At 42.1% G+C, this 22,678-nt stretch overlaps 4 protein-coding genes and 1 long non-coding RNA gene across 10 annotated transcripts in view; 2 read left to right on the forward strand and 3 right to left on the reverse strand.

Moving 5' to 3' along the window:
• Positions 1-232: 232 nt before the first annotated feature.
• On the reverse strand, positions 233-6,265 carry LOC115771403 (alanine--glyoxylate aminotransferase 2, mitochondrial). Of its 2 annotated transcripts, none has more exons than XM_030717099.1 (4): positions 6,028-6,265; positions 2,318-2,624; positions 1,182-2,259; positions 233-396 (listed from the first exon to the last, which is right to left on the reverse strand). In XM_030717099.1, exons 1-4 carry the CDS (start codon positions 6,047-6,049, stop codon positions 250-252), a joined length of 1,554 nt encoding a protein of 517 aa, XP_030572959.1. In that variant the 5' UTR covers positions 6,050-6,265; the 3' UTR covers positions 233-249. The 2 variants fall into 2 exon arrangements, with proteins under 2 accessions (XP_030572959.1, XP_030572960.1); XM_030717100.1 differs by having other exon boundaries at positions 313-895.
• Positions 6,266-6,427: 162 nt separating this feature from the next.
• Positions 6,428-17,377, forward strand: LOC115771401 (ras-GEF domain-containing family member 1B). 2 transcript variants are annotated; one of them, XM_030717097.1, is made up of 5 exons: positions 6,428-6,475; positions 13,174-14,746; positions 15,444-15,587; positions 15,650-15,852; positions 15,917-17,377. In XM_030717097.1, the coding sequence occupies exons 2-5, from the start codon at positions 13,280-13,282 to the stop codon at positions 16,200-16,202; spliced, it is 2,100 nt and encodes a 699-aa protein (XP_030572957.1). In that variant the 5' UTR covers positions 6,428-6,475; positions 13,174-13,279; the 3' UTR covers positions 16,203-17,377. The 2 variants fall into 2 exon arrangements, with proteins under 2 accessions (XP_030572957.1, XP_030572956.1); XM_030717096.1 differs by lacking the exon at positions 6,428-6,475 and adding an exon at positions 10,691-11,060.
• LOC115771402 (putative GPI-anchored protein pfl2) lies at positions 7,001-9,774 on the reverse strand. The gene is made up of 4 exons (XM_030717098.1): positions 8,626-9,774; positions 7,785-8,554; positions 7,524-7,720; positions 7,001-7,449 (listed from the first exon to the last, which is right to left on the reverse strand). The coding sequence occupies exons 1-4, from the start codon at positions 9,449-9,451 to the stop codon at positions 7,332-7,334; spliced, it is 1,911 nt and encodes a 636-aa protein (XP_030572958.1). The 5' UTR covers positions 9,452-9,774; the 3' UTR covers positions 7,001-7,331.
• Positions 17,378-17,608: 231 nt separating the features above from the next.
• The window catches only part of LOC115771400 (calcium-transporting ATPase type 2C member 1), a 55,401-nt gene continuing 50,331 nt past the window's right edge, over positions 17,609-22,678 (forward strand). For 2 of the 4 annotated variants that reach the window (XR_004018937.1, XM_030717092.1), the window contains exons 1-2: positions 17,609-17,738; positions 18,353-18,788. Coding sequence is in view for 3 of the 4 variants with exons in the window: in XM_030717092.1 (XP_030572952.1) it covers positions 18,411-18,788 (378 nt within the window). In the remaining variant the exon portion in view is untranslated. Of the gene's footprint in view, positions 17,739-18,337; positions 18,789-22,678 lie in introns of those variants that run through there. The other 2 variants (XM_030717091.1, XM_030717090.1) reach the window with 2 other exon arrangements.
• On the reverse strand, positions 20,553-20,931 carry LOC115771411. The gene is made up of 2 exons (XR_004018938.1): positions 20,832-20,931; positions 20,553-20,766 (listed from the first exon to the last, which is right to left on the reverse strand). It is a non-coding gene; the product is annotated as an uncharacterized LOC115771411 (long non-coding RNA).

The following is a 22,678-nucleotide window of genomic DNA, read 5'->3' on the forward strand; positions in this document are numbered from 1 at the left end:
AAAACAGAATCGAACTCTCTTAAATGAAAATGCTGTGCCTAAAGTATCTATATACAACATATATATATACATACAATTTTAAAAATGATTACATTTAAGTTGAAGCCTCGCTCAGTGTCATTGGAATGTAAAATGCTCACAGTCTGCTTTTCGATTCGATTTGCGCTCTCTAAGCTCTCAAATTCTGCTCAATTATATTGATCTTATGTTAAGTAATAAATATTATATAAATGTTCACGTTTTGGAATGTCAGTGAATGCCACGACTTCTGGTTGTTATTGTTCTCCAGCTGCGTGGCCTTTTGTTCATGTGCTCCACGAAAACTGTTTCTAAAATATGCAAAGTGAATTCCACATCCTCGTAACTGAGGCACAGGGGCGGCCTAAAGCTGAGCACCTAAATAAATAAAGTAAAGTCAATTGTTAGGCAATTAATTAAACAAAAATTGGAATATAATTATAGGATTATACATACTTGAAGTTAGGAAACTTGCGTATGAGCATGAGTTAGGAAAATAAACCCAAAGTGTTTACGAATTAGATCATGGTGTTTAAAAATGCTGTGCATATTTAACTTATATGATATGTTAACGATATTCTAACACGCATTCCAAATAGACGAAGTCGAGTTAAATATATTGGAAAAATGAACTAGTTTTAAGATATTTACGGTACAAGTCTTCAATTTGTTCTTTATTACGTAAATGAATTAAGCTATTCTATAAATGCATTCTCAAATGGCAAAGTCTCTTCCTCTAGTTAATTGCCGATTTCAATCTGAATTTCGATATCTATTTCTGCTTGGCCAATGTATCCGCTATGGCTCGGCCGAGAACATCCACGGCGAACCTGACATCGGTGCGGTTAATGCACATCGGCGGCTTTAAGCGCAGCACCTGCAAAGAATTGTGGGTACAACATTCGATACAGAGATGCATGGAGACAGGGATAGGAACAGAAAAGGGAACATAAACATAATACTGATTAGTTTGTGTAGGATCTTATGGAAGAGTTACAACAGACAACACAATGGGCAGCCCGAAAGATGATTTTATATACATTCGAAACATTTCGTGAAATGTTCAGGCGCAGCCAACTTAATATGGACACACGATATTCAGGCGCAGCCAACTTAATATGGACACACAAATATTTTGGCGTTGCCAGACAGCCACAACTTACATTGCCATGGAGACCACCGCGACCGAAGAGCACACCCATATCCTTGCACGTCTCCCAGATGTCCAGCACATGGGGCGCAGCCAGGGGCGCACGCGTCTCCCGATCGTTGACCAGCTCGACGCCAATCATCAGTCCCTTTCCGCGCACATCGCCGATCAGTTCGAATCGCTGTTGGAGTTCCTCCAAGCACTTGAGGAAATAGGTGCCCACCTCCAGGGAGTTGATCTGCAGCTTCTCCTCCTCGATGACGTCTAGCACGGCCATGCCCACGGCGCTGGCCATAGGATTACCGCCATAGGTATTGAAGTGCAGCGCCATGCCCAGCGAGGCGGCGATCTCCGGCGTGGTGACGACTGCAGCCAGCGGGAAGCCGTTGCCAATGCCCTTGGCCATGGTGACAATGTCCGGTGTGTAGTCGTGCGCCTCGAAACCCCAGAAATGGTCGCCCGTGCGGCCAAAGCCTGTTTGCACCTCGTCAGCCACAAAGAGTCCGCCATTGGCACGAACCAGCGCTGCCGCTCGCTTCAGGTAACCCTTAGGGAACTGCACTGTGCCGCCGACGCCCTGAATGGACTCGGCGAACATGGCGGCCACCTTGCCACGGGGCAGCGAGTACTTGAACGTCTGCTCCAGCTCATTGTAGTAATTCGTGCCCGCCTGGCAATTGTCGGGCGCGCAACTGCAGCTGCGCGTTGTCTGCACGGGCGAATCCCGGCAAGCCGAGCCGCCCCAGATGCCCTGATACGGATCTGGATTCATGACATGCAGGATGCCATTGTTCACACCCGGCAGCGGATAGCGCCACGTGGAGTGTGCCGTCAGACCCATTGTGTAGGGCGACATGCCGTGATAGGCATTCCGGAAGGTCAATATATCCTGGTTGCCGGTATGAAGACGTGCCATTAGCATGGCCAGATCATTGGCCTCCGAGCCCGAGTTGACAAAGCACACGGCCTTGAGATTGCCCGGAAACTTGGCTGCCAAACGCTCAGCATACTCATGAATCTTGGGATGCATATAAATGTTGGTCGTGTGCCACAGCTTGGAGATTTGTTCACTCAGCGCCTGATTAACTTTGCTAGAGGATATATAGATCTCTTAAAATGGATCAAATGACGGGGGCAGCGCACACTTACGGATGACAGTGGCCCACGGAGACGGTAACAATGCCGCCAAACATGTCCAGGTAGCGACGGCCCTCGTGATCGTACAGCCACTGCATGTGGCCGGCGTGGATGACCAGTGGCTTCTTGAAGTGCGCCACCAAATTGGGCGTCAGATGGGCCTTGCGCGTTTTCAGAATTTGCTCGTAGCTGGGCCCATTGTACGCCGCCGGACGATGCTCACATTCGGGCATCTCGAGCTGTTGCTGCGACATGACCGCCGGCGCCGCCTTCGAGTGCAATGTGGAGCTGGTTCGGATCAGCTTGCGTGTTGTGTGAGCTGCAGGGCAGAGAGAAGCAGCAAGATAAGTTTCAAGTGGAAACGTTTTGAAAGCTCAATTAGCAGGAAATCATTAGCTATTTTATTCTCTTAAACAATGTTGATTGAAATATTGTTTCATTTTATCCGTAGAACTTGGGGAATTTTTTGTTATTAATATATATACTTTTTTATTAATATATGTAATTAATTTCAGGGCTTTTCAGTCTAATGCCTACATATTTATATGAAATAATTACATTTTTATACCCTGAACCCATTAAAAATGGGTATAAGGGTATATTGTATTTGTGCGAAATGTATGTAACAGGCAGAAGGAAGCTTCTCCGAGCCCATAAAGTATATATACTCTTGATCAGCATAAATAGCTGAGTCAATCTTGCCATGTCCGTCTGTCTGTCCGTCCGTCCGTATGTATGAACGCAAGGATCTCAGAACCTATAAGAGCTAAGGACTTGAAATTGTAGATGTAGATGTTCCTAGCTCCCGCGCAGTTCGAGTTTGTTTCCGATAATCGATAACTTCCTCCGTTTCCAAGCAATCGACAAAAATCTATATCGATATCCTGTTTTTTTTTTTTTTTTGCAATTTTGGTAAATAATAAGAGCTAGAGTCACCAATCTTGACATATAGCTTCTAAAATAGAATATATATATGCATCTGATGTTGGAAGAAGAGGGTTCAGGGTATCCCCTAGTCGGGAGCTCCCGACTAGAACCTCTTACTTGTTGATTAATAGATATGATAAAATGATAAATAGTACCAATTAGAATTCAAAACAAACCTAGCTTTTGTAATTTGATTAATTCATTCATTTATATGCCAATTTCCTGCTCATTAAAAGCTAGATACTAACATTTATGGTAAATCGTAGGAAAATGTTGAGTTAGTTCCGATTTTTATATATTTTTGTAGACCATAAAGTTACAAAAGAAGGCTGAACTAACGAAATTGTATACCCTTGTAGAGGGTATTAAAATTTTTCTCATGAAATGTGTAAAGTATATATATTCTTGATCAGTATCAACAGCCGCGTCGATATAGCCATGTCTGTCTGTCACTTTCTTGAAACTCGTAGTTCTGTCTTTCTGTTGCACACATCGGATCGGACCACTATATCATGTAGCTACCATAGAAGCGATCAGTCCTAAAGTAGGCTGTTGTATAGAAAACTTATATGGTTATATAGATATCTTGACTAAAGACGGACTTGGTTTATCTGTGCTCCTCACAAACTATCTAAATATGTTTTCTAAGATATTCCTCATAAATCTACAAAATGGTAAGGAACATTTTTATAACGGTGTTCCGAAGAAATCCTTATTTTCTCCCTTTGTTATATAAAAGATTATAGAAATATCCAGCCAGCATTGACAGGCTATTCAGTTAATGAACTATTTCAGCAAAAACTTGCCCTAAAAACTTTGTCAGCTTAAAAAAGAAAAACACACTAAAAAACAAACATCTTCTAAGAAATCTCCATTAGAAAGATGTAACTATTTCAGGTAGGTCAAGCGTGAGAGCCGATCTCAAAACACGTGACATTCAGTTAATATATTTAAATGAACTCAAGCGACGAGTGCAGCTCGATGTCTACATGGTTCATACGTAAATAAATAAATAAATGGAACGTTTGAGAATGCAAATTGACAATGGTCAAGCGCCAGGCGAATGGACGAGGGGCGAACCGAAAGGGGCGCTAAATAAATTGAAATCGAGACAGTGCAACCAAACCCATTTGTCTGGCTTGAATCCGCTTGAGTCGCAGTTTCCGATCCGGCTATGCCATATAAGGTCTGTCCGATATCTTGGTAATGGGATCGCCATTGTGCATATTCAATGAGTTGTGCACAACAAAACTGGTTGCGGGGCTGCAGGGAAATTGCATTTTACATTGTTATTGTTGCGTAATTTGAGTCAATTGTTGATTAATGCGCACATATTTCTGGGGTCTTGGGTTCCTTAAACAATTGCATTTAATTAAATCTTTAAATTTAAATTCATTTAAACACTTCTATAGAGTTTAAAATACTCAGATTTGTGTGTCTAAATCAATATGAAAATACGGATTGACCAACTATCGAATACCCTTTGATAAAATGTTTATAAAATTACATAAATTATAAAATTAATAATTGATTAATTATTTAAATTATTAAATCTTTAAATTCAAATTCATTTAAACATGTGTCTAAATCAATATGAAAATACGGATTGACCAACTATCGAATACCCTTTGATAAAATGCTTATAAAATTATATAAATTTGAAAGTTTGTGAATATGAGTTTTACGTTAAAGAACGTTTGATAGAATTCCATTAAATTCAATTCCTGGATATGCTATATATAAAATTTCATGAATATAACTTGCAAACTTAAACAGTTCATATAGATAACTAAACCCTTAGTTTGTCAATCTATTCGAATTATAAATACATTTTATGGTCTCTTGCCCAAGTTTAGTGAGTAGCTGATAACACCCTCAACAAGGGTATAATAAAAGAACATTCGATTCTTTTATTTTTATTTTGGAAGTACACCCGGCAACCTGTCCTAAGGTAACAATTTATGAAAGTAATTAGACGCAATGCCCCCCGGCCAAGTGCAAGCTTATCTCTCGCTCGCTTATCAATGAAAAACAACAACAAGAGCACCTGTACAATTATCAGGCACGACGGCTTATCACACGCTGTCCACGCGAGCCGGCGTGATTAGACCCGTAGCAGTTGTTGGTGCTGGGAGGGATTGCAGGGTATTTGAGTAGTCTCATATCACGTTCCGCATTTATGTGCGCAGTTTCCAATCGGTGGGTCGGAAGGTCGACAAACATTTCTATTAAAGTTGAATTTGAATGAAAAGTTGACAAAGTGATAACAGGAATACCTTTGCATACCCTACAAATTAGGCATACGATTTGGTAATAGAAATAATAATTTGTACAATATCATAAATTAGATAAGTATTAAGGGAAAGATTGCACAAATTTCACGTGTAGTTAAAACTGTTTAGAAAATGTTTATTTAACAATATCAAAAGAATATTGAAAATGGGATGAAATTTGTTCATAGCCAAAAATATGTTTATTGATAAGATTGTTTTAAATTTATGAGCATGGTCTGATAACTATTGCATTAGAGGTCACAGAATAGTCAAATTAAATGATTATACGAATAAATATGCCCCACATAGGCATGTTCTAAAAATAAAATTTCAAATTTAAGATCATCAAAATTTATTCGTCGCGTTGTGTGAAATATGCAAACATTGTTGTTTTTCACTTTTTCTTTGGGTGATAAAGCAATTGAGAGTCCACACTTTGCGTTTTTTAAATTACAAATTCTTTAAAGTTAAAGTTATGATAAACACAATCATATTTGTATCTAAGGCAACATTTGCACTCACCCAATATTCGCTTCGACATCATGTTGTCTGTTCTGTTATAATCTACAGCTGTTAATTTCCTGATGTTAATGCAAATGCTGCAAGTTAATGCTGCACTTCCTGATTAATGTGTTTGCTTGTTTAGACTCTTACAAATTTGCTTTTGCACTGGAAACTGTAAAAAATAAAACTGTTATTGGCCGCCGATCTCGCACGAATCAAATGGAATCGGTCCGCGCGTAACGACGTCAAAACCCCAACTGAACAAAATGGAATGCAAATCCAGCGCCCGGTTGTCGCTGGAATGGTAAACAATCCCCAATCGGCTGGAAAATGGAAGAGAGCGAGAGAGACTGTGAGAGAGTATGCGTGTACGTGTGTGTGTGTGTTATACAGAGATGTCTTTATCTATTGGACGCGCTACAATGTCAAGGCTGGGATCTCTGCGGGTTATCAATGCCCTTTACAGGTAATTGAGGAAAATATGACATATGTGATGCATGATGTACTCTCACTTTTGGCTAACATTTTCTTGACAGTTGTGAGAATTATTTCTACTCACACAGAGTTTTACAAGGCATGTTAAAGATCTGTTTCGATTTAACAGAATATCTTGATCTAATCCCAATTAAATTTAAAAGAAAAGTTTATTTTTTGTTTGCTCAGAAATTTATTTCATTTGTTGATTGAAGCACAAACTACGAACACAAGTGCACAGATTCTTGTTTTCCATTATTTATTTAAATATAATTTTGTTTTTAACAAAATATATAAATATATGGACTCTGTGATCCAAAGTGTTTGCTGCAGTTTATCGTTTAATTGTTAATTAATTCCCTTGTTAGCAGATTTAATATTTCGATATTATTAAATTTTGCATTTCGAAATGCAACTGTGCCGTGTGTTTAGTTTATTTTTGTTGATCTTGCATTTTGCACTAATTTACAATTATTATTTTCGATAATTTTTTTTTTTTATAAACATTTGCTTTTTTATACAACAAAATTAAAATATATTCTACACTTTGTTATAGTATAATTTATATATATATCCGGTAATTCAATCAACATCACGAGTCTGCGCTTTGATGCTCCGTTTCCGTTGCCTCCATTGCCTCCAGTTCGTATCCTTCGCAATACACTTATTTGTATATAGATATATATATATATGAATATATATAGCTCGATATAAAAAGGTTTTCGGTTGCTAAAAACAAGCGCTAGGTGGCGTAGGTTGGGCGGCTTACAAATAACAAAACTGAATCAATTTGAGTAAAAAGCACACACAGCATCAACAACAACTGCACCCAAAACAAGTTTCCGCGCCTAATTAAAGTCGGTGTACGAGTCCGAGTTGGGGCTACGGGGCGTGGCCGCTGGCGCCGTTGGCTGCTCCAGGCTGGCAGCCATTTGGCGTAGATTATCCACGCCTGCCAGCAATTGCCTGTGGCACAGAAAGAGTGAGAGAAGGGAAGATTATAGCTCTGCAAGTGGTCCAAGTGTGATTCGAGAACTCACCTTAAATTCTGCTCTGCATTGTCGGCGGCGCGCAGCAAATCGCGCGACAATTGATGTGTTCTGGACGGACGCGATGTGTTGCTGCTGCTGCTGTGGCTGCTGCCCGGCGTCATCACCGAGGCCCCACCGGCTGCGGCTGCGGCTGCTGCACCACCCGACACCTGATCGCTGCTGCCGCGCAGCTCAAAAAGGTCCGCCTTAAAAGGATTTTCAATTGTATACAAATTTGTATCTATAATGGAAAATTTTAGAGAAATTCACCTCCAGCTGTGCCACCTGACGCCGCAGACGTTGCGTAGTTTGTGTTTGGGCCGTGGCTGCCAGTGTTTCGCGCCGTCGCGCATCGGCCAGTGCCAGCAGCTGCTGCTCGAACTCCTGGGCGCGACGCGTTTGAACATTCAGCTCGACTCGGATCTCCTGCAGCTCGCGTTGCAGTCGCTCGTTCTCCTGGCGCAGCGTGGACGTGCCTGCATCGGCCTCCTGCGGCGGCGAATCTATGGAATTCGAGGGCAGCCCAATAGCCACGTCTGCCAAACGCTGGGACGAGTGCAGGATAGGGCCGTCAGACAGAAAATCGGGCAGCATTTTACCCGTCGAGCCAGCAGCCTCGCCGACAGTCGCTGCCAGCGTCGAGACGCTGGGCAGGCCAGCGGCCACGGCGGCGGGCAATAGCAGGGATCCGCCGCCCATAGCACCGCTGCAACTGGGCGCCTCCGCAGCGCCCAGTGGCGAATTGGGCGGCGAGCTGAGATGCGCCTCCTGGCACCAGGCGTCTGGCAAATGATCCTGCACAAAGTCTGGCAGAGCCGATGCGGCGCCAGCCACGTTTGACGCGTCCAGCGGCAGATCGAGCTTCATTTTGGCCGCCGAGGACAGAACCAATCGATTCGGACGCAGCGCAGCGCGACGACGGGGCGATGCTGCGGCGCAAGCAGCTTGCGGCGGCATATCATAGCTGGAATAGGAGCGCGGCACGTAACGCGAGCTGCTTGCCGACGCGTGCAAATTCGAGGCTGCCGACGGAAATATGTCTAAGGAGAAGAAATCAGAAATCATCCTCATCTATATTAGAAGCAACTTTTGGCTGATGGCAGCTACTCACCATCGTCGGCGCGCTCATCGTAGAGGCGACTGTTTCGGACTTGGGCCAGGCCCACATGATCATAGTCGTCGTCGCAATCCAACATAACACCACTGCGTTCCACCTCGAGACGCAGGTCCGGACGTAGTCGAGTGCCGGAGCCAGAGCTGCCGCCGGTGCCGCCGCCACATGCCGCATACTCGGCCAGACTCGCCTGCGAGTCAAAGGAGCTGAAACGCGGCGAACGTTTCATTTTGGAGGCGGCGCTGCCATTTAAATCCGGCTGCATGTGGCTAACGGATGCCGATTGCGGCACTTTCGGCCGTGCGCCCGTCGACGTTTGCAGCGACGTTGACGTTGCCGGCGCAGTAACACTTGTGTTGCTGCTGCTGCAGCCGCCGGCGCTGTTGCTGCTCGGGCCGACCGCTGGATCCAGGGATGTCACTGTGCTGCTTGGCGCAATTATTGTGCCGCTGCTGTTGAGAAAGTGCTTAAAGGAAAACGTAGATGTGGAGGTGGAAGAGCCAACATTCGAGCTGAGCGTCGCACTGGTTGTTGCCGTTGCCGTTACGGTCGCTGCGCTCGCTGTTGCTGCTGCGCCAGTTGTGGCCCGGATATTTGTGTAGTCGCCGCGATTGCTGCTGCTCCCGCTGCCATTGAGCCACAAGTCTGCGACCAAATCATTGACGTTGCTTCCGCGAGCGCTAGCCGGCAGCTTTACATCGCCGCAGGCTCCGCTGCCGTCGCCTGTCAGGTGCTGTTGCTCTTGTGCTGTTGTTGTTGCAGCCGCCGCCGCAGCAGCAGCAGCATCGTCCGTATTGATATTGTTCCCATTGCCATTGGCCATTTAAAGTTCGCCAGCCGCCGATAGTCGCTAAATAGTTTTGTCAGCTCGTTTCCTGATGTTCTCGGCCGATATTCTGTGGCTTTGTTGTGTGTGCCTTTTGTGGCTTTTGTGTTGTTTTTCGCTACAAATTTAGTTAATTTGGCGTTGCATTTCTCTGCCGACTTTTCACTAGAGTTGTTGTTGCTTAGAGCTGGACATTAACGATTCCCTGCATTCTCTGCTGTTATCGATATTCGAGGGTGGCCTATCGATAGTTATTTTGAATGAGCGCAAAATTAAAGCCAAGATATTTGTTACAAAATGACAGCAATAACTACTACATTTCTAAAATTTTGAATTGAAAAGTAAATTGTGCCCCAATACTGCATATTTTATTTAGAAACATATGATTTATTGTTGGTATTTTTAAATGACTAGTGTGTATTTAAATACTAGCAGTTGGATTGAATAGTTGCTTTTCAGCTCTTGAAGTTTTGACATTTCATGTTTACCCGCATACGTTCACATTGCTCTCGTGGTTTTTGTTTTGTCTTCGTACTGCTTGCCTATTGCTTCCGAGGAGAACGGCGATTTCGGGCATAAACGTTGCTAATTGGCGCAATAAATGCATAATTAATGCAATAAAAAGCGAAAGGCGAACGTGTACGTTTTGTGTAAATAATGAAAAAAAAAGTGAATGTTGCAACGGAAAATAATTAAATACGAAACCAAATACAAAACATCCAATAACAAAAACAGTGCAAGGGCGGCGTAAAGAAAGTGGAAAAGAAAATTCTGCGTAGCAAACAAACCGGTCGGCGGGCAACATACATACATACATACAAATACATACGAAAACATCGTCAATATATCGTATGCAAAAGACGCATTTTGAACAAGAAAATAAAATAAAACTCGTATGCTCAAAAAGTAAAAACGTACGCAAATAATATATTGTATTGTATTGTATTGTATACACAGACAAATATCACACAGTGTTTTCCACAGTTTTATATTTGCGCTGACCAAACGAAAACGCAAAAGGCGGCCGCCATATGCGACTGCGACTTGGATTGCTGTTGCTGCTGCGGGGGTGACAGCGCCAGCGGCGTACCAAAGGTGGTGAGAGCCAGAGCCGGAGCCAGAGCTGAAACGACGCTCACCTTTCGCGTATTGTAAATTGTTTTTACAAATACACGCAAAGTAACCCCTCCAAACGAGCGACCGACCGACCGACCGCCCGCCCGCCCGCCCGCCCGGCCGCGCTGCAACAGCTTCGTGTGTTCCACATTTGTTAGGCAGCGCCCCTTTTGCTAATATGCACGCTGTCCTGAATTTGATGCAATAAACAGAGAGGCAGAGAGAGAGAGAGAGAGAGAGGACTAAATAGTGAAAATGTATTAGTATTAGTGATCAGCAGCAGCAGCAACAGCTTTTCAAGCTAGGCTCACTCTCTTGCAATAAAGAGAGCATCACTTGGTGGCCATGTATTAGTGATCAGGAGCAGCTTTCCCAGCTAAATTCACGCTCTTGTACTCTCCTCTGTGTTTGTGTATGTGTGTGTGTGTTTGTGTGTGCCAATTTACATTTTTATAAAATGCAACGGAGCAAGAGCGAATCCAGCAGGCAGGTAAGTTCCAATTAGGACTTGGCTAAACACAAGTGCCTATCCATTCATCCTTCCATCCATGCATCCATGCATCCAGTCATGCTTCTGTTTTTCTTTTTTCTTCTTTTTTTTTCTGTGGGGTTGTTTCATTCTCTTCTATTCAACTTGGCAGCAGCCGCCTGGCCACGGCCCCATTTATTGACTTGTCTACATTTCTTCTTCGCCTTTTGCTGCTGTGTCTGTCATTGCCGCAGCCGTCCCTTTCCACTGTTCCGCTTTTGTATACAAATTATGGTGCGCGCTTTGCAGCTTGTTGTTCTTGTTTTTACAGTTGTTGTTGTTTTAAGCTTTTATGGCATTCGCTGCTGCGTCGTGCATTCCACTCATTTGTTGTTTTTATTGCTGCTGTTGTTGTTGTTGTTGTTGTCGGTACATACATATATAGTGTAAACGTTATAAATATAGATTTCAATTTGCCTTTACCGCATTCGAAATTGATTTTGGTTTTGGCCCACAGTTAATAATTGCCCTGCCCCCCCCCCACCTCACCGGTCAATGAGCCAAGAAAAGTGAAAATTGAACTGGGTCGGGCGGTTAGCTTGGAAGCGGGCTAGTGGGGTTTAATATACATATATCGTTTGCACCTCTGCCCTAACCTAAAGGCGTCTTCTGCTGCTGGTAATTCAATTAACATTTAGCTTCAGTACTCGACTGGCCATCTTCGACCTCCCGCCTGCCTCCACCCCCCGCAACAATTTGTTGACCCATTTTCGGGTATTTCTTGGTTTTGTTCTGCTGTTAATTAATATTTGTAATTTTCGTGTTTCCCTCAGCTCGTTCGTTGGCCGCGATAAGCAGCTGGAAATTAACAGTTTATACGACGTGAAGCTTTATGGTTTCATTATCTCTTCTTTGGATTGGCCGCTACACTTATGGCTCGCAGTGCGAGGGAGTGGGTGCGCTTGGAGGTGGAGGTTTATTTGTATACCCTGTAAATCGGTTAACGGGGTTTATTGATTATGTTCAAGCGAATGCAACTGGCAGAAGGCGGCATCGTCGACCTCATAGGATACACATAATCTCGAACAGAGTAACAAGCTGAGGCGATCAAGTGTATATTATATGGAGATGATATTTATTTTGCGTCCTCTTTAATACCCCTTCGTTTAGGATACCTTTTTAAAGATTATGAAAGTGGGAGAGATAAAATTTGGTATAAGGGTTTTTTTTACTTCTTTTCCGATTAAAAAAGAAGAAAGAAATCTTATTTTAAAAAGTATCAAAATGGTTTCTATGTGGCTACAGGGTATTTGCTAGTCGGGCTCATGCCACAAGTAGCACGTTTTATTGTTGCTGTTGTATTTGTGTGGGTTGTGCTTACGTGATTAAGTGTCGCATTCGACAATCAATAGCAGCACTCACGGTTTATTCATTTTCTATTTTCTGTGAGTTTGCTCTTGAATGACACTTTTCCAGTTTTCACCAACGTGTTACGAGGTTTTCTAAGCTTTGCAATGTCTATTTGCAAATTGTGTTTCGGTTTCAATAACACGCTCTATCCCTCTCTCGCTCTCTCACTTTCTCTCTGGTGAATATGGCCTTTCTATGCGATTTTCATGAGCTCAGCTAGGGCTTACATGCTTCTTCGGGAATTAATTTATATAACTGTGGCACTTAAAGCCACTTAATTTTCATTTGTTTTTCAATATACTTGAAGCCATTTTGATAGTTTCGAGCTTTACTTTGCTCCTTCTTCTAAATAATAAAGCTTTCAAAAGGAATAATCAGTCGGATGAATTTTGTTGAAGTCTCAATTGTCCTGATCGGAGTATTAAACTACATTGAAAGCTTTCATGGGATATAGTTTTACCTTCGTTTGAATATAATGTTCGCTGCAAAAACAAAATGGTGTGGAATAAAGGATTAAAGTAAAGTGTTGAATTAAATTACATTCCTCGCATTTCGCTCTTTGCCTTCCTCCATTATTGACAGTCGGCTAATTGCTTGGGACGATAAAATGTTCAGGTATCCGTTTGTCCTCCGCCAATTGCCATGTCCAATTTGCGACATGTTTTATTTCTATGGATTCCTTTTTTTTTATTGCAATTCAATTTATTCTCTTCCATTTTTGTAGCTCTTGACGCTGCCCGCGAGTGCGGTGCAAGCATAGAAGAGTCGCCTGGCAGCGAGAGCAGTAGAAGCAGGAGCAGGAGCTGGAGCAGAGGACGGTCGGGATTCAAATGTCGTCGTCGAGCAACGGCGGCATCAATAGTGCCACAAATGGCCGCAGTGGCAGCACTGGCAGCGCCAATATAAGCCTCAATCTGAAGGCCAAATCGGGAACAACAACAACAACAAACACGACAACGACACACAAGACTTTGCCGGATCTGAAGACGCAACGGAGCAACAGCAGCGTCGGCAGCGGCATCGGCATCGGAGTCGTGGCCAAGACCTTGGCCACACATCGACGCGACAGCTCGCATGTGGAGAAGTCCCTGCTGCCGGAGCGGCCGCTCAGCTATGGGCCGCCGCAGCAGAGCAAGGCTGTCGGGCTGAGCAGGGAGCCCAGGGAGGGGCATCTGGTCTACTGTGAGGGTAAGCTGCATTCGGGCACGCTGCAGTCCCTCATCATGCACATGGTGCCCACGCATGACTACTATCCGGAGCACGGTTATCTATTTGCGTTTCTGCTAAGCGGACGCTTGTTCATACGGCCATACGAGCTGCTCGCGCAGATCTCTAGCAACTGGGAGCAGCAGCAGCAGCAGCAGCAACAGCAGGCAGCTGGCGGCGGCTGCGATGTGGTCGATGATGCAGTGGCTCAGCCGCCGGCGCTATCTCTGCACTTGAACTCCGCCTCGCCGCTGACACAGCGCAAGGGCACAGCGGCTGGCGGCCAGGAACTGGAACTGGAGCCGAAGCCGCAGCAGCGCACATTGACGCAACGTTCGGCGCAGCATTGCATACGTTTGCTGTCCGAGTGGATTGAGATCTTTCCATATGACTTTCGGGATGAGCGCCTTATGCAGCAGGTTCGCATACTGGCCAGAAAGTGTGTCTACATCGACAACTCGCTGGGCAAGCAGGTGTCGCGCATATTGCAGCTGCTCGTCGCACGCCTGAAGGCTCTGGAGCAGTACGAGGAGTTTCTGCAGACACTCAGCAATGAGGCCATCGAGCAACAGACCCAATGCCAGCAGCAGCAGCAGCAGCAACAACTACATCATCATCATCATCAGCATCATCTGCATTTGCATAATCCGTTTCAAACGTTTCTGGGCAGCTCCCATGTTTCGGCGAGTGGCCACACAACAACGAATGGAACTGCGACGAGCGGCGGCTCCGCGAGCAGCGGCAATTCCACAAATAGTGGCAGCAACTCCGCCTCGAGCACACCACAGCCAGATGAGGTATTTGGCATTATGGACCTTTGTCCCAGCTGCGAGCATTTGGCCCATCAGCTAACGGCCATCGAACTGGAGCGTCTGTCGCATATTGGACCCGAGGAGTTTGTGCAGGCCTTTGCCAAGGATTATCAGCAGGCCAAATGCGCATCAGCCACAGGCAACGCGCCCGTCGATGCGACTGCGGCCGCGGGTGCGGTAAGCGGCTCCTTGAACGATATGAAGAAGACACGCAATTTGGAATCGTATGTGCAGTGGTTCAATCGCCTCAGCTACTTGACGGCCAGCGAAATTGTTAAGGTGGGTGGAGTCGGAGCGGGGAGTTGGAGGGATTAGCGAGTGCTTAAATTGATTGCATGGCTGCAGGGATGAAAATGATGCGAGTGATAAACGTATGGAAATATGTTTGCACAGGGCAAAACGATAAAAACCAAATTCAATTTCAAAAAGAGCTAAAAAAAAGAAATGTGCAAATCAATAAGTTTCTTCTTGGGTTGCTTAGAAATCCATCTCAATTGATACACAGGAAGTAATTTGAAATACGGACAGAGAACATTTAAATCAAGTTTTTGAACAGCTGAGAAGAATTCTTATCAGTTAGTTTTAGCTGTTTTAGAGAAATTCGAAATATTTCTTAACATGCAGATCCAGGAATCTTTTTTTAAATATTATCAGGAGCTCAGCAAGTTCTTCTATCATGGATGAAGTTTTTCAATTCCAACTTCTTCAATATTTCCACAAATTAAATTACCCTTTGTTAATTCGCCTTTCTACGCGCTTCTCACGTATACATATATGAGTGTTTTCCGGTCTCTTTCTATCTTTAATTTGGATCCCCTTTCTATTCGATTTTTATGCTCTGCAGTGAGAAAGAATAAAGGAATGTTCAGGATAAGTGTTAGGTGTTAGCTTGCTGCACTGCATCCCTGCTTCCAGCGCATGTGTGTTAGGGTATCAGTCGAACATGCCATTTATCCATTTCCTTTGTCTGCAACAGTATCCGAAGAAGAAGCAGCGTGTACGCATTATCGAATATTGGATCGAGACGGCACGGGAATGCTTCAACATTGGCAATTTCAACAGTCTGATGGCCATAATAGCTGGTCTGAATCTAGCTCCCATTGGCAGACTTAAAAAGACGGTAAGTTTCAAATATTTAAGCTGAATAGTAGTTTTAATTAAAAATTTGTTTGCAATTTGCAGTGGTCTAAAGTGCAATCGGCTAAATTCTCTGTGCTGGAACATCAAATGGATCCAACATCGAATTTTAATAGTTATCGCTCGACGCTTAAAGCTGCCATGTGGCGCTCCGAGGGCGCTACAGAGGAACGCGAACGCATAATCATTCCATTTTTTAGTTTATTTGTTAAGGATTTATATTTTCTGAACGAAGGCTGCTCGAATCGGTAAGCAACACGATTACAATTTAATTTACAAAATAACTAAATACCCTTTCGTTCGCTTTTGCAGTTTGCCAAACAATCATATCAACTTTGAGAAATGCTCACAACTCGCCAAACAAGTCATGGAATTCAATGAATGGAAGAAGGTCACTTGTCCATTTGAGAAATTGCCGAATGTAATTGCCTACCTGCAGCATAGTGCGGTGCTCAATGAGAACACACTCTCGATTGCATCCTTTGAGTGTGAACCGCCCGAGAATACCGAGGAGAAGGATCGCTATAAAACTGTGAAAGCCGAAACGAAGCAACAATTGATGCAGCAATTGCAAGAACAACAACAACAACATCAGTAATAGTTGACTCTTAAGCTATTTAGTATACATACTAATTTAAGTTACGCTTAAGCGCTTGCCATGTTTATTTTTTTATAAACTTAAGTTTTACATAAGTCGATTATACATTTTAAGCCGGGTTGAGAATTGTTTAGGCTAAGCTCAGCAATTAGTTCAGACAAGACGCATGCGCTGCAACTTCTAAGCTGCAAATGACTTCAAAAGCCATTTACTGCATCCTTGAAAGCCTTTATCTGTATATTTTCTTTTTTTTAATTAAGCCCATTCTAAACATCCATTTGAAAGCGACATTTTCATGGAGCCTATTCTGTTAGTCTCTATACCAACTGGGTTTCACTTAACTCACCTTTGATGCTATTTAACTCTTATAAACCCCATTTACAACACACATTTTGCACTATTTTCCATTATCCAACACTGGACAGTGGCGCATGCGCAAAACACAAAACATTATCTACGAAACGCGAAGCATCTCCAGAATGTTGCCAGTAATTAAATTAATTGAATTAAGCAGATAAGAAAGAACAAAATGAGAAGAAAGAAACGAGACAGAATGAATGTATGTACTTAAGGCATTTTATTGCTGCAACTTATCTTATATTTAATTGGTTAAATGTATGTAATACTGTATTACGGCGACGGAAAGAAATCATATTTATACATAATGTCATAATTTATTTGGAACATTTGACAAACTTGCGTGTATGCGTGTTATTTTGTAAGCGAACAGTATTTATATTTATATATTTACACAATTTTATAGCTAAATTAAATCATTTTTAATATTCGATCGTTTCGACGACGCTTTTGTCCTTGAAGCTTCAACATTTATTAACAATTATTAGCAGTGCAGCATATTTGAAAAACACATAAATGTTTTCTATATATAAGATGAAGAAGAACAAAAAGTACACCTTGTGGTAGCTACAATGATGCTTATCCTTTTAAGATATAATTTTTAATCAAGGAAACTACTTATACATAATAAGTATACATACTTATATTTCAGAAGAAAACAAAAATACAACAAATAGTGGTATGTGCGCGGTATCTCTACGATATTTACTATAAAGGGACTAAATCGACAAACGAGGCCCAACATAATCGATTTAAAAAAAAAAAAACAAATCACTGCTTTTGAATAAATCAAATGATCAAAAACCATTCTCATAATACAATTTTCAAAGTGCCTTTCAATATAAGTTGTGGAACATTGTTTAAAAGTAAAATTTAACGGCGTGTGTGCTTTTAAAATCAAAATTTCGTTATGGAACATCCCTTGAGTGGTACATGACAAAAGCTGCTTGCTGTGCCAATATCCACTGCGATAAATAGTGCTGCCAGACATACAAGAATCGATAGTTCCTCGTGTGATAAAATTTATTTCGATAACTTTTTACCCCAATCAGCCCCTACACCACGGGCACACAAACACACGCAACGTACCAGTCATAGGGGGAAAGCGGCATCGGCATTGGCGCTGTGTTTTATACGCGACGCGATTCTGTTGGCGTACAGACGTCTTTACGGTAAATGGTAAATAAAACTAGAAGTCGAGAAAAAGCGCATAAATCTATCTAATTGGAAACAGAACCGAGAACACAAGTGTATCAAATCGAATTTCAATCGTAAATGCAAAATAATCAACAAACGCATTGTTCGTAGGTGTGTGCGTGTTTGTGTGTGTGTGTGTGTGCGTGTGTGTGTGAGTTTGTTTGTTTGTGTTTGACATTGTAAAGTGCAATTGCAATTTGATGTGTGTGTGTTTGCTTGTGTTAATTACGTAGCAGAGAGGTAAAAGGGTGCTGCGACGGCACCTACGAGCACCAGGACGATTGAATTGGAGTCAACGAGTTGCGCCCAATTTGTTGCATTGAAGTGCAGCCAAGACAAGAACCTGTTGTTGTTGTTGTGATTATCGCTCGTAGTGGGGCAAAAACAAAGAGAACGCAGCGACAAGGCGGAAAAATCGATTGTGCTCATTTTGTTTTGGTTCATGTTCACGTTTGCATGTTTGTTTGTGTGCGATTGTTTGTGTGCGTGTGCGTGTGTGTGTGTGTGTGTGTAGCATAATGAGTAAGAAAGCAACGCGCGAATTGCAACAATAACAAATCAAGACGATAAACCGATAACAGTATCCATTCTCCTAGGACATTTCTGCACATGGCATGACTCATGCGAGACTGCCCATACAAATAAGCAGGAACAATGAAAAATAATCAAAAGTATGCAAAACTGCCCCAAGATTTGGATCTGAGCTTTCAAAGTGATTTAGACTTGCTGCCGGACACAGCAGCTGATATCGATGTCGATGAGTTCAATGCGAGTGGAACGCCACCTGCTGGTTTAATACTAAACGACGACGACGACGACGACGTCGACGCCGGCGACGACGACGACGACGAAGACGACGAAATTGTCATTGCAGCGCAGGTTGTGGGCGGCAGCGACGGCAGCGGCGGCGGCGGCGGGGGTCTGCGTTTAGCCACACGTAAGCAGCGCAGGCAGCGCAAGCAGCAATTCGAACAGAAACTGTACAACAATAAGAACAAGATCTGCGGACTGGGCAGCGATAGTGTTATCGAGGTGAGTCAACAACTGCAATCGATAACAGACACACCAGTGCTGTTATCGATACGATCAATGATCAAATTAGTTTTAGGGGCAAATATCTTAAGGGGTTAAATGATTTGCCCATTTCACAATTAACCTTATAAATAAGCTCTCTTTAAAAATGCACACCTCACATTAAAATAATCTCTGCAATGCTACCTAAAAATACCTATTTAGCCAAAGCGAAAGATAAAAGCAAATTGCTAGCACAAATTACAAAAACAGCGCAAAACAAAGAACCAGAAAAAAACCACGCCGACAACGCTGACAACGAAGAAAGAAATATAAAAATCGATTTGACAACAAAGAAAGAAATATTCAGGCATTCGTAGCAGCTCACCTGAACGAACCAAAGAACCAAGAGTTCAAAAGTAATTTCTATTGTTTATTTAAATGTTTAAGCAAACAAAAGCGCCTAGTTGCCAGAGTTTGCACAGTTCAGCTCTGGCCAAGGAAATCAAATTCAACGCGCCAGATATTAATGGATTTATGTTGTTGTAAAAGTCATTTGGCGGCGGGGAGACGCCTAATGACATCTACTTAAAATGTATACGAAAAGTCCAGGGTTTCCCTTTGTGTGGCATGTTCGCAGCGGCTTATATAAGTTCTATTTTACGCAGCTTATCTCTTAAGCAGGCTCGTTGCATACACTAAAAAAAAGTTTAAAAATATCGAAAACTAACTTACGTGTAGAAATACTCGAAGTCGAATCTTATTTCTAGTTTGAATGAAAGTTTAGTAAATACGCCGCACAGTTTAAATATTTAAGGCTTGTAGCCTTGTTCTATTTAGATACTTTGCTCAGTGCATTTTAGGGGCATAAAAATCAATAGTAGTAGGTATCTATTTTCCATTTACCCAAGTCTAGGCTATGTATGTACATAGCTAATGGAATAAAGTTGTGCGTACTTAATGACAAGGCGTTCACACCTGGCCATTAACTAAATATGTATGTGTATTTACCTTTATGAATATACATACATATTTACACTCTACCCCGCCTCCGTCTACAGCTCAGCTCAATCAATAATGCGTCAAGCCCATGTCAATCATGGCCGTTGTGAAAATACTGTGCATTTTAAAATTAAGTACAGCCCCCCTTTAAAAAGCACTGAATGATTGTGGCACGCGTGGGTGTGGCGCCATCTAGCGCTCAAAATATTAACTATTCGAGCTATAGAAATACTTCTCAGGACATTTATAGAGAGTAGGAGTTTTTTTTTTAGGGGAAATTTGAATATTTTACGATTTTTTTGTGTTATTTCAACTACTTTATCAACGATTTTTGAAAATAATTAGAAATATTTTGAATGCAGACATTTTAGATTATTAAATTGCCAATTCTTATTTCTGGGCTATTGCGATTTCTGAGTTTCTATTTGTAATACCTGCTGTCGACTCTGACGAAATGGGGCAAATTTGATAAGCCTGTCAATCTCAATGCAGATTATTCGTATTTCGCATTGCGTGCCAAGTTGTACGGCCTACAATTCGGATAATACGAGTAGCTCTGTTGGAGGATTACCTATAAAGCTGACATATAGGGTGTGTGTGTGCGTGTGTTGGGTCTCTGTGTGCAATTAGTGGTAGTATATATTTATTTTGCATTAAGCTTTATTTCATTCGCATTTCATTGCGAAAATTGTTTGGACTTCAGAGTTCTGATGGCATTCGCTCTAATGGCCTTAACGCTTAATTAAGCACATAAGCCTAATGGAAAACGATTTAAATGACACGTTTTTTGCATTCCATTGGGATCGTTTCATATCATTTTTAATTAATAACTATTTATGCACTATATGATTGCTGAGTACACACAGTTTGATGATGATGTTGACATTTCTAGAACTACACATTATTTAATATTTGAATTGCAATCAGTACACAACGCGGCCGCTTTGATAATCCTTCCAGCATTTGCTCCAATGCGGACAATCCGGCGTTCGAAAGCCTACAAAATTTATATAAATATAATAAGTTTTCTCCAAAGAAACTTAGATACACTCCACAACTTACCGCTGGCCAAGGCAATGGTTGCGAATGCCAAAAAGAATGCGACTTTAATCTTCATTGTGTCTAGGATTTGCGGTCTTCGGCAGCTCAATTTCAACTGATGCTCGGGTCTTGAATTCATACGTTATATGCATATTTTTTGCAACGCATTTATTGTAATCTCTGGGAAAGTCCTATAGTATAGTTACTTATCGCTAAAGAGTCTATCTGGCTACCTTGGGTATTTTATTTAATGAAAAATAATGCCCATAGTTAATAAAGCTTACTATAAATTTGTTGATGTCTTTGCTTTTAAAATAATTTATTTTTGATAATATAAGAACAGATTGTTCTATGTTTTATAATCCGATAATCTTAATAGGTTTTTCCCTCGTCTTGATTTTCGAATTTACTGGAATGGAAAATGTGTTTGCAAATTAACATATATGCAGCGTGCCTTATCAGCGCACATTAAAATATGTAAATCATGTGTAGGTGTTATCGGGAAGTATTTCTATTTTTCAGATTGTTGTCAATGGGACTTATAATTTTCTTATTGATGCCTCAGCGAAAAACAACGCAGTTCAACGGGCACTTGGGGGCGATGATTGACCTATCTTATTAGTTATTGGCTGTATCAACTATTTAGATAGATTACAAAAAAACCTTGAATTTGATAGGTAATTGATATTTAATCAATTAGGTAATCAATCAAATATGCCTTTGCAGGTTAACTTATCGATCGTACTACGGTTCGATATTTTGTGTAAATACTATCGATAACTTCGATAGCTTATTTAAGCATTTTACAGAGAGTATTCAATTTTAAATTGTGGCATAGCAATATTGTAATTTATAGCTGAAATAGCAGCTAAAGGTCAATAGCCATGTTCTTGTATGACAATTTAACATGCTTCCTATATACGAGCAAAATCTTAATAAGGTTAATCTACTATATCATTAAGAAGCGGAGGAACAATGAGTTTTTTATATGGAAAACACTTTTGTTCTTTATGTTATGCTGACCAAACTCAGAGATTATGTGCTTCACTAATCTCCTCACATATCTGCAAGCCCGTAAGTGTATTTACGGTTGGCTTGTCGAAAAAGACCATTTTCTTGTTCCTAAGATAATATTACCTACATTTAGTTCTTAATAGATACCTTAAGAACACTTGTTTAAGGCTCTATTGCCACCTTGTCCCTGTTCTCATTCAGCTCTTTGTGTGTGTGTGCTTCTCTGTGTCTGTGTGCGTGTGAACTAACCAATTAATTTATGCTCTGGCCCCGACTCAAATGTGGCTCGCATCAAGTGTGGCTCATTATGAAGGAGAGACTCGGTTGAACCGTTGCAAGCTAACCTACATTCTCGGGCAGCGTTGTCCTCGTTGCAGGCACACGTTGCACGTTGAACGTTGCAGCTGCTGTCGCTGCCGCAACACGCATACGCCCCTTGGTACGTGCTGCGTGCTGGGCTTCATTTGTGGCTCAACTGGCCGTTCTACGTTGTGTTCTCTGTGTGCTTCCCCTTTGTTTGTTTATTTTAGTAAACACAATGCACAAAAAACAAAAACACAGAGCAATAACATGCAGCAAGGAGGCGTGGCAGTGGCAAGTGCTTTTGTGGCGTTGCATAGGCGTTGTCGGTGGGCGTCGGCCGCTGTGTCGCCTGTCGCCTCGGTGGCCTTTTGTTTTTGGGATTTGTGACATGCAAAATAAATGGAGAAAACGCTTTGTGCCACATGAATTTATAACAGGGCTAAGAAAATGTTATCAACCGGGCTTACAGTCAACGGAGCCATCCAGCAGAGCAAATATCCTACATTTAAGCGCATTACACGCTATAATAAAATCATAATATAATGTGCATT

The sequence above is a fragment of the Drosophila novamexicana genome, unplaced genomic scaffold (assembly GCF_003285875.2).
Source record: "Drosophila novamexicana strain 15010-1031.04,08,12 unplaced genomic scaffold, DnovRS2.1 tig00000072-arrow-arrow-pilon, whole genome shotgun sequence".
NCBI lineage: Eukaryota > Metazoa > Arthropoda > Insecta > Diptera > Drosophilidae > Drosophila > Drosophila novamexicana.

Bases quoted from the DNA above. Each gene is read 5' to 3' on its own strand.
- LOC115771403 (XM_030717099.1), bottom strand. From the start codon at position 6,049: ATGATGTCGAAGCGAATATTGG. The intron at 2,260-2,317 runs GTAAGTGTGCGC...TATATCCTCTAG, and splicing joins TCCGTGGGCCACTGTCATCC to CAAAGTTAATCAGGCGCTGA. The intron at 397-1,181 runs GTAAGTTGTGGC...TTATTTATTTAG, and splicing joins GCGGTGGTCTCCATGGCAAT to GTGCTCAGCTTTAGGCCGCC.
- LOC115771402 (XM_030717098.1), bottom strand. From the start codon at position 9,451: ATGGCCAATGGCAATGGGAACAATATCAATACGGACGATGCTGCTGCT. The intron at 8,555-8,625 runs GTGAGTAGCTGC...TCTTCTCCTTAG, and splicing joins CGATGAGCGCGCCGACGATG to ACATATTTCCGTCGGCAGCC. The intron at 7,721-7,784 runs GTGAATTTCTCT...AATCCTTTTAAG, and splicing joins GTCAGGTGGCACAGCTGGAG to GCGGACCTTTTTGAGCTGCG.
- LOC115771401 (XM_030717097.1), top strand. From the start codon at position 13,280: ATGTCGTCGTCGAGCAACGGCGGCATCAATAGTGCCACAAATGGCCGC. The intron at 14,747-15,443 runs GTGGGTGGAGTC...TGTCTGCAACAG, and splicing joins CGGCCAGCGAAATTGTTAAG to TATCCGAAGAAGAAGCAGCG. The intron at 15,588-15,649 runs GTAAGTTTCAAA...TGCAATTTGCAG, and splicing joins TTGGCAGACTTAAAAAGACG to TGGTCTAAAGTGCAATCGGC.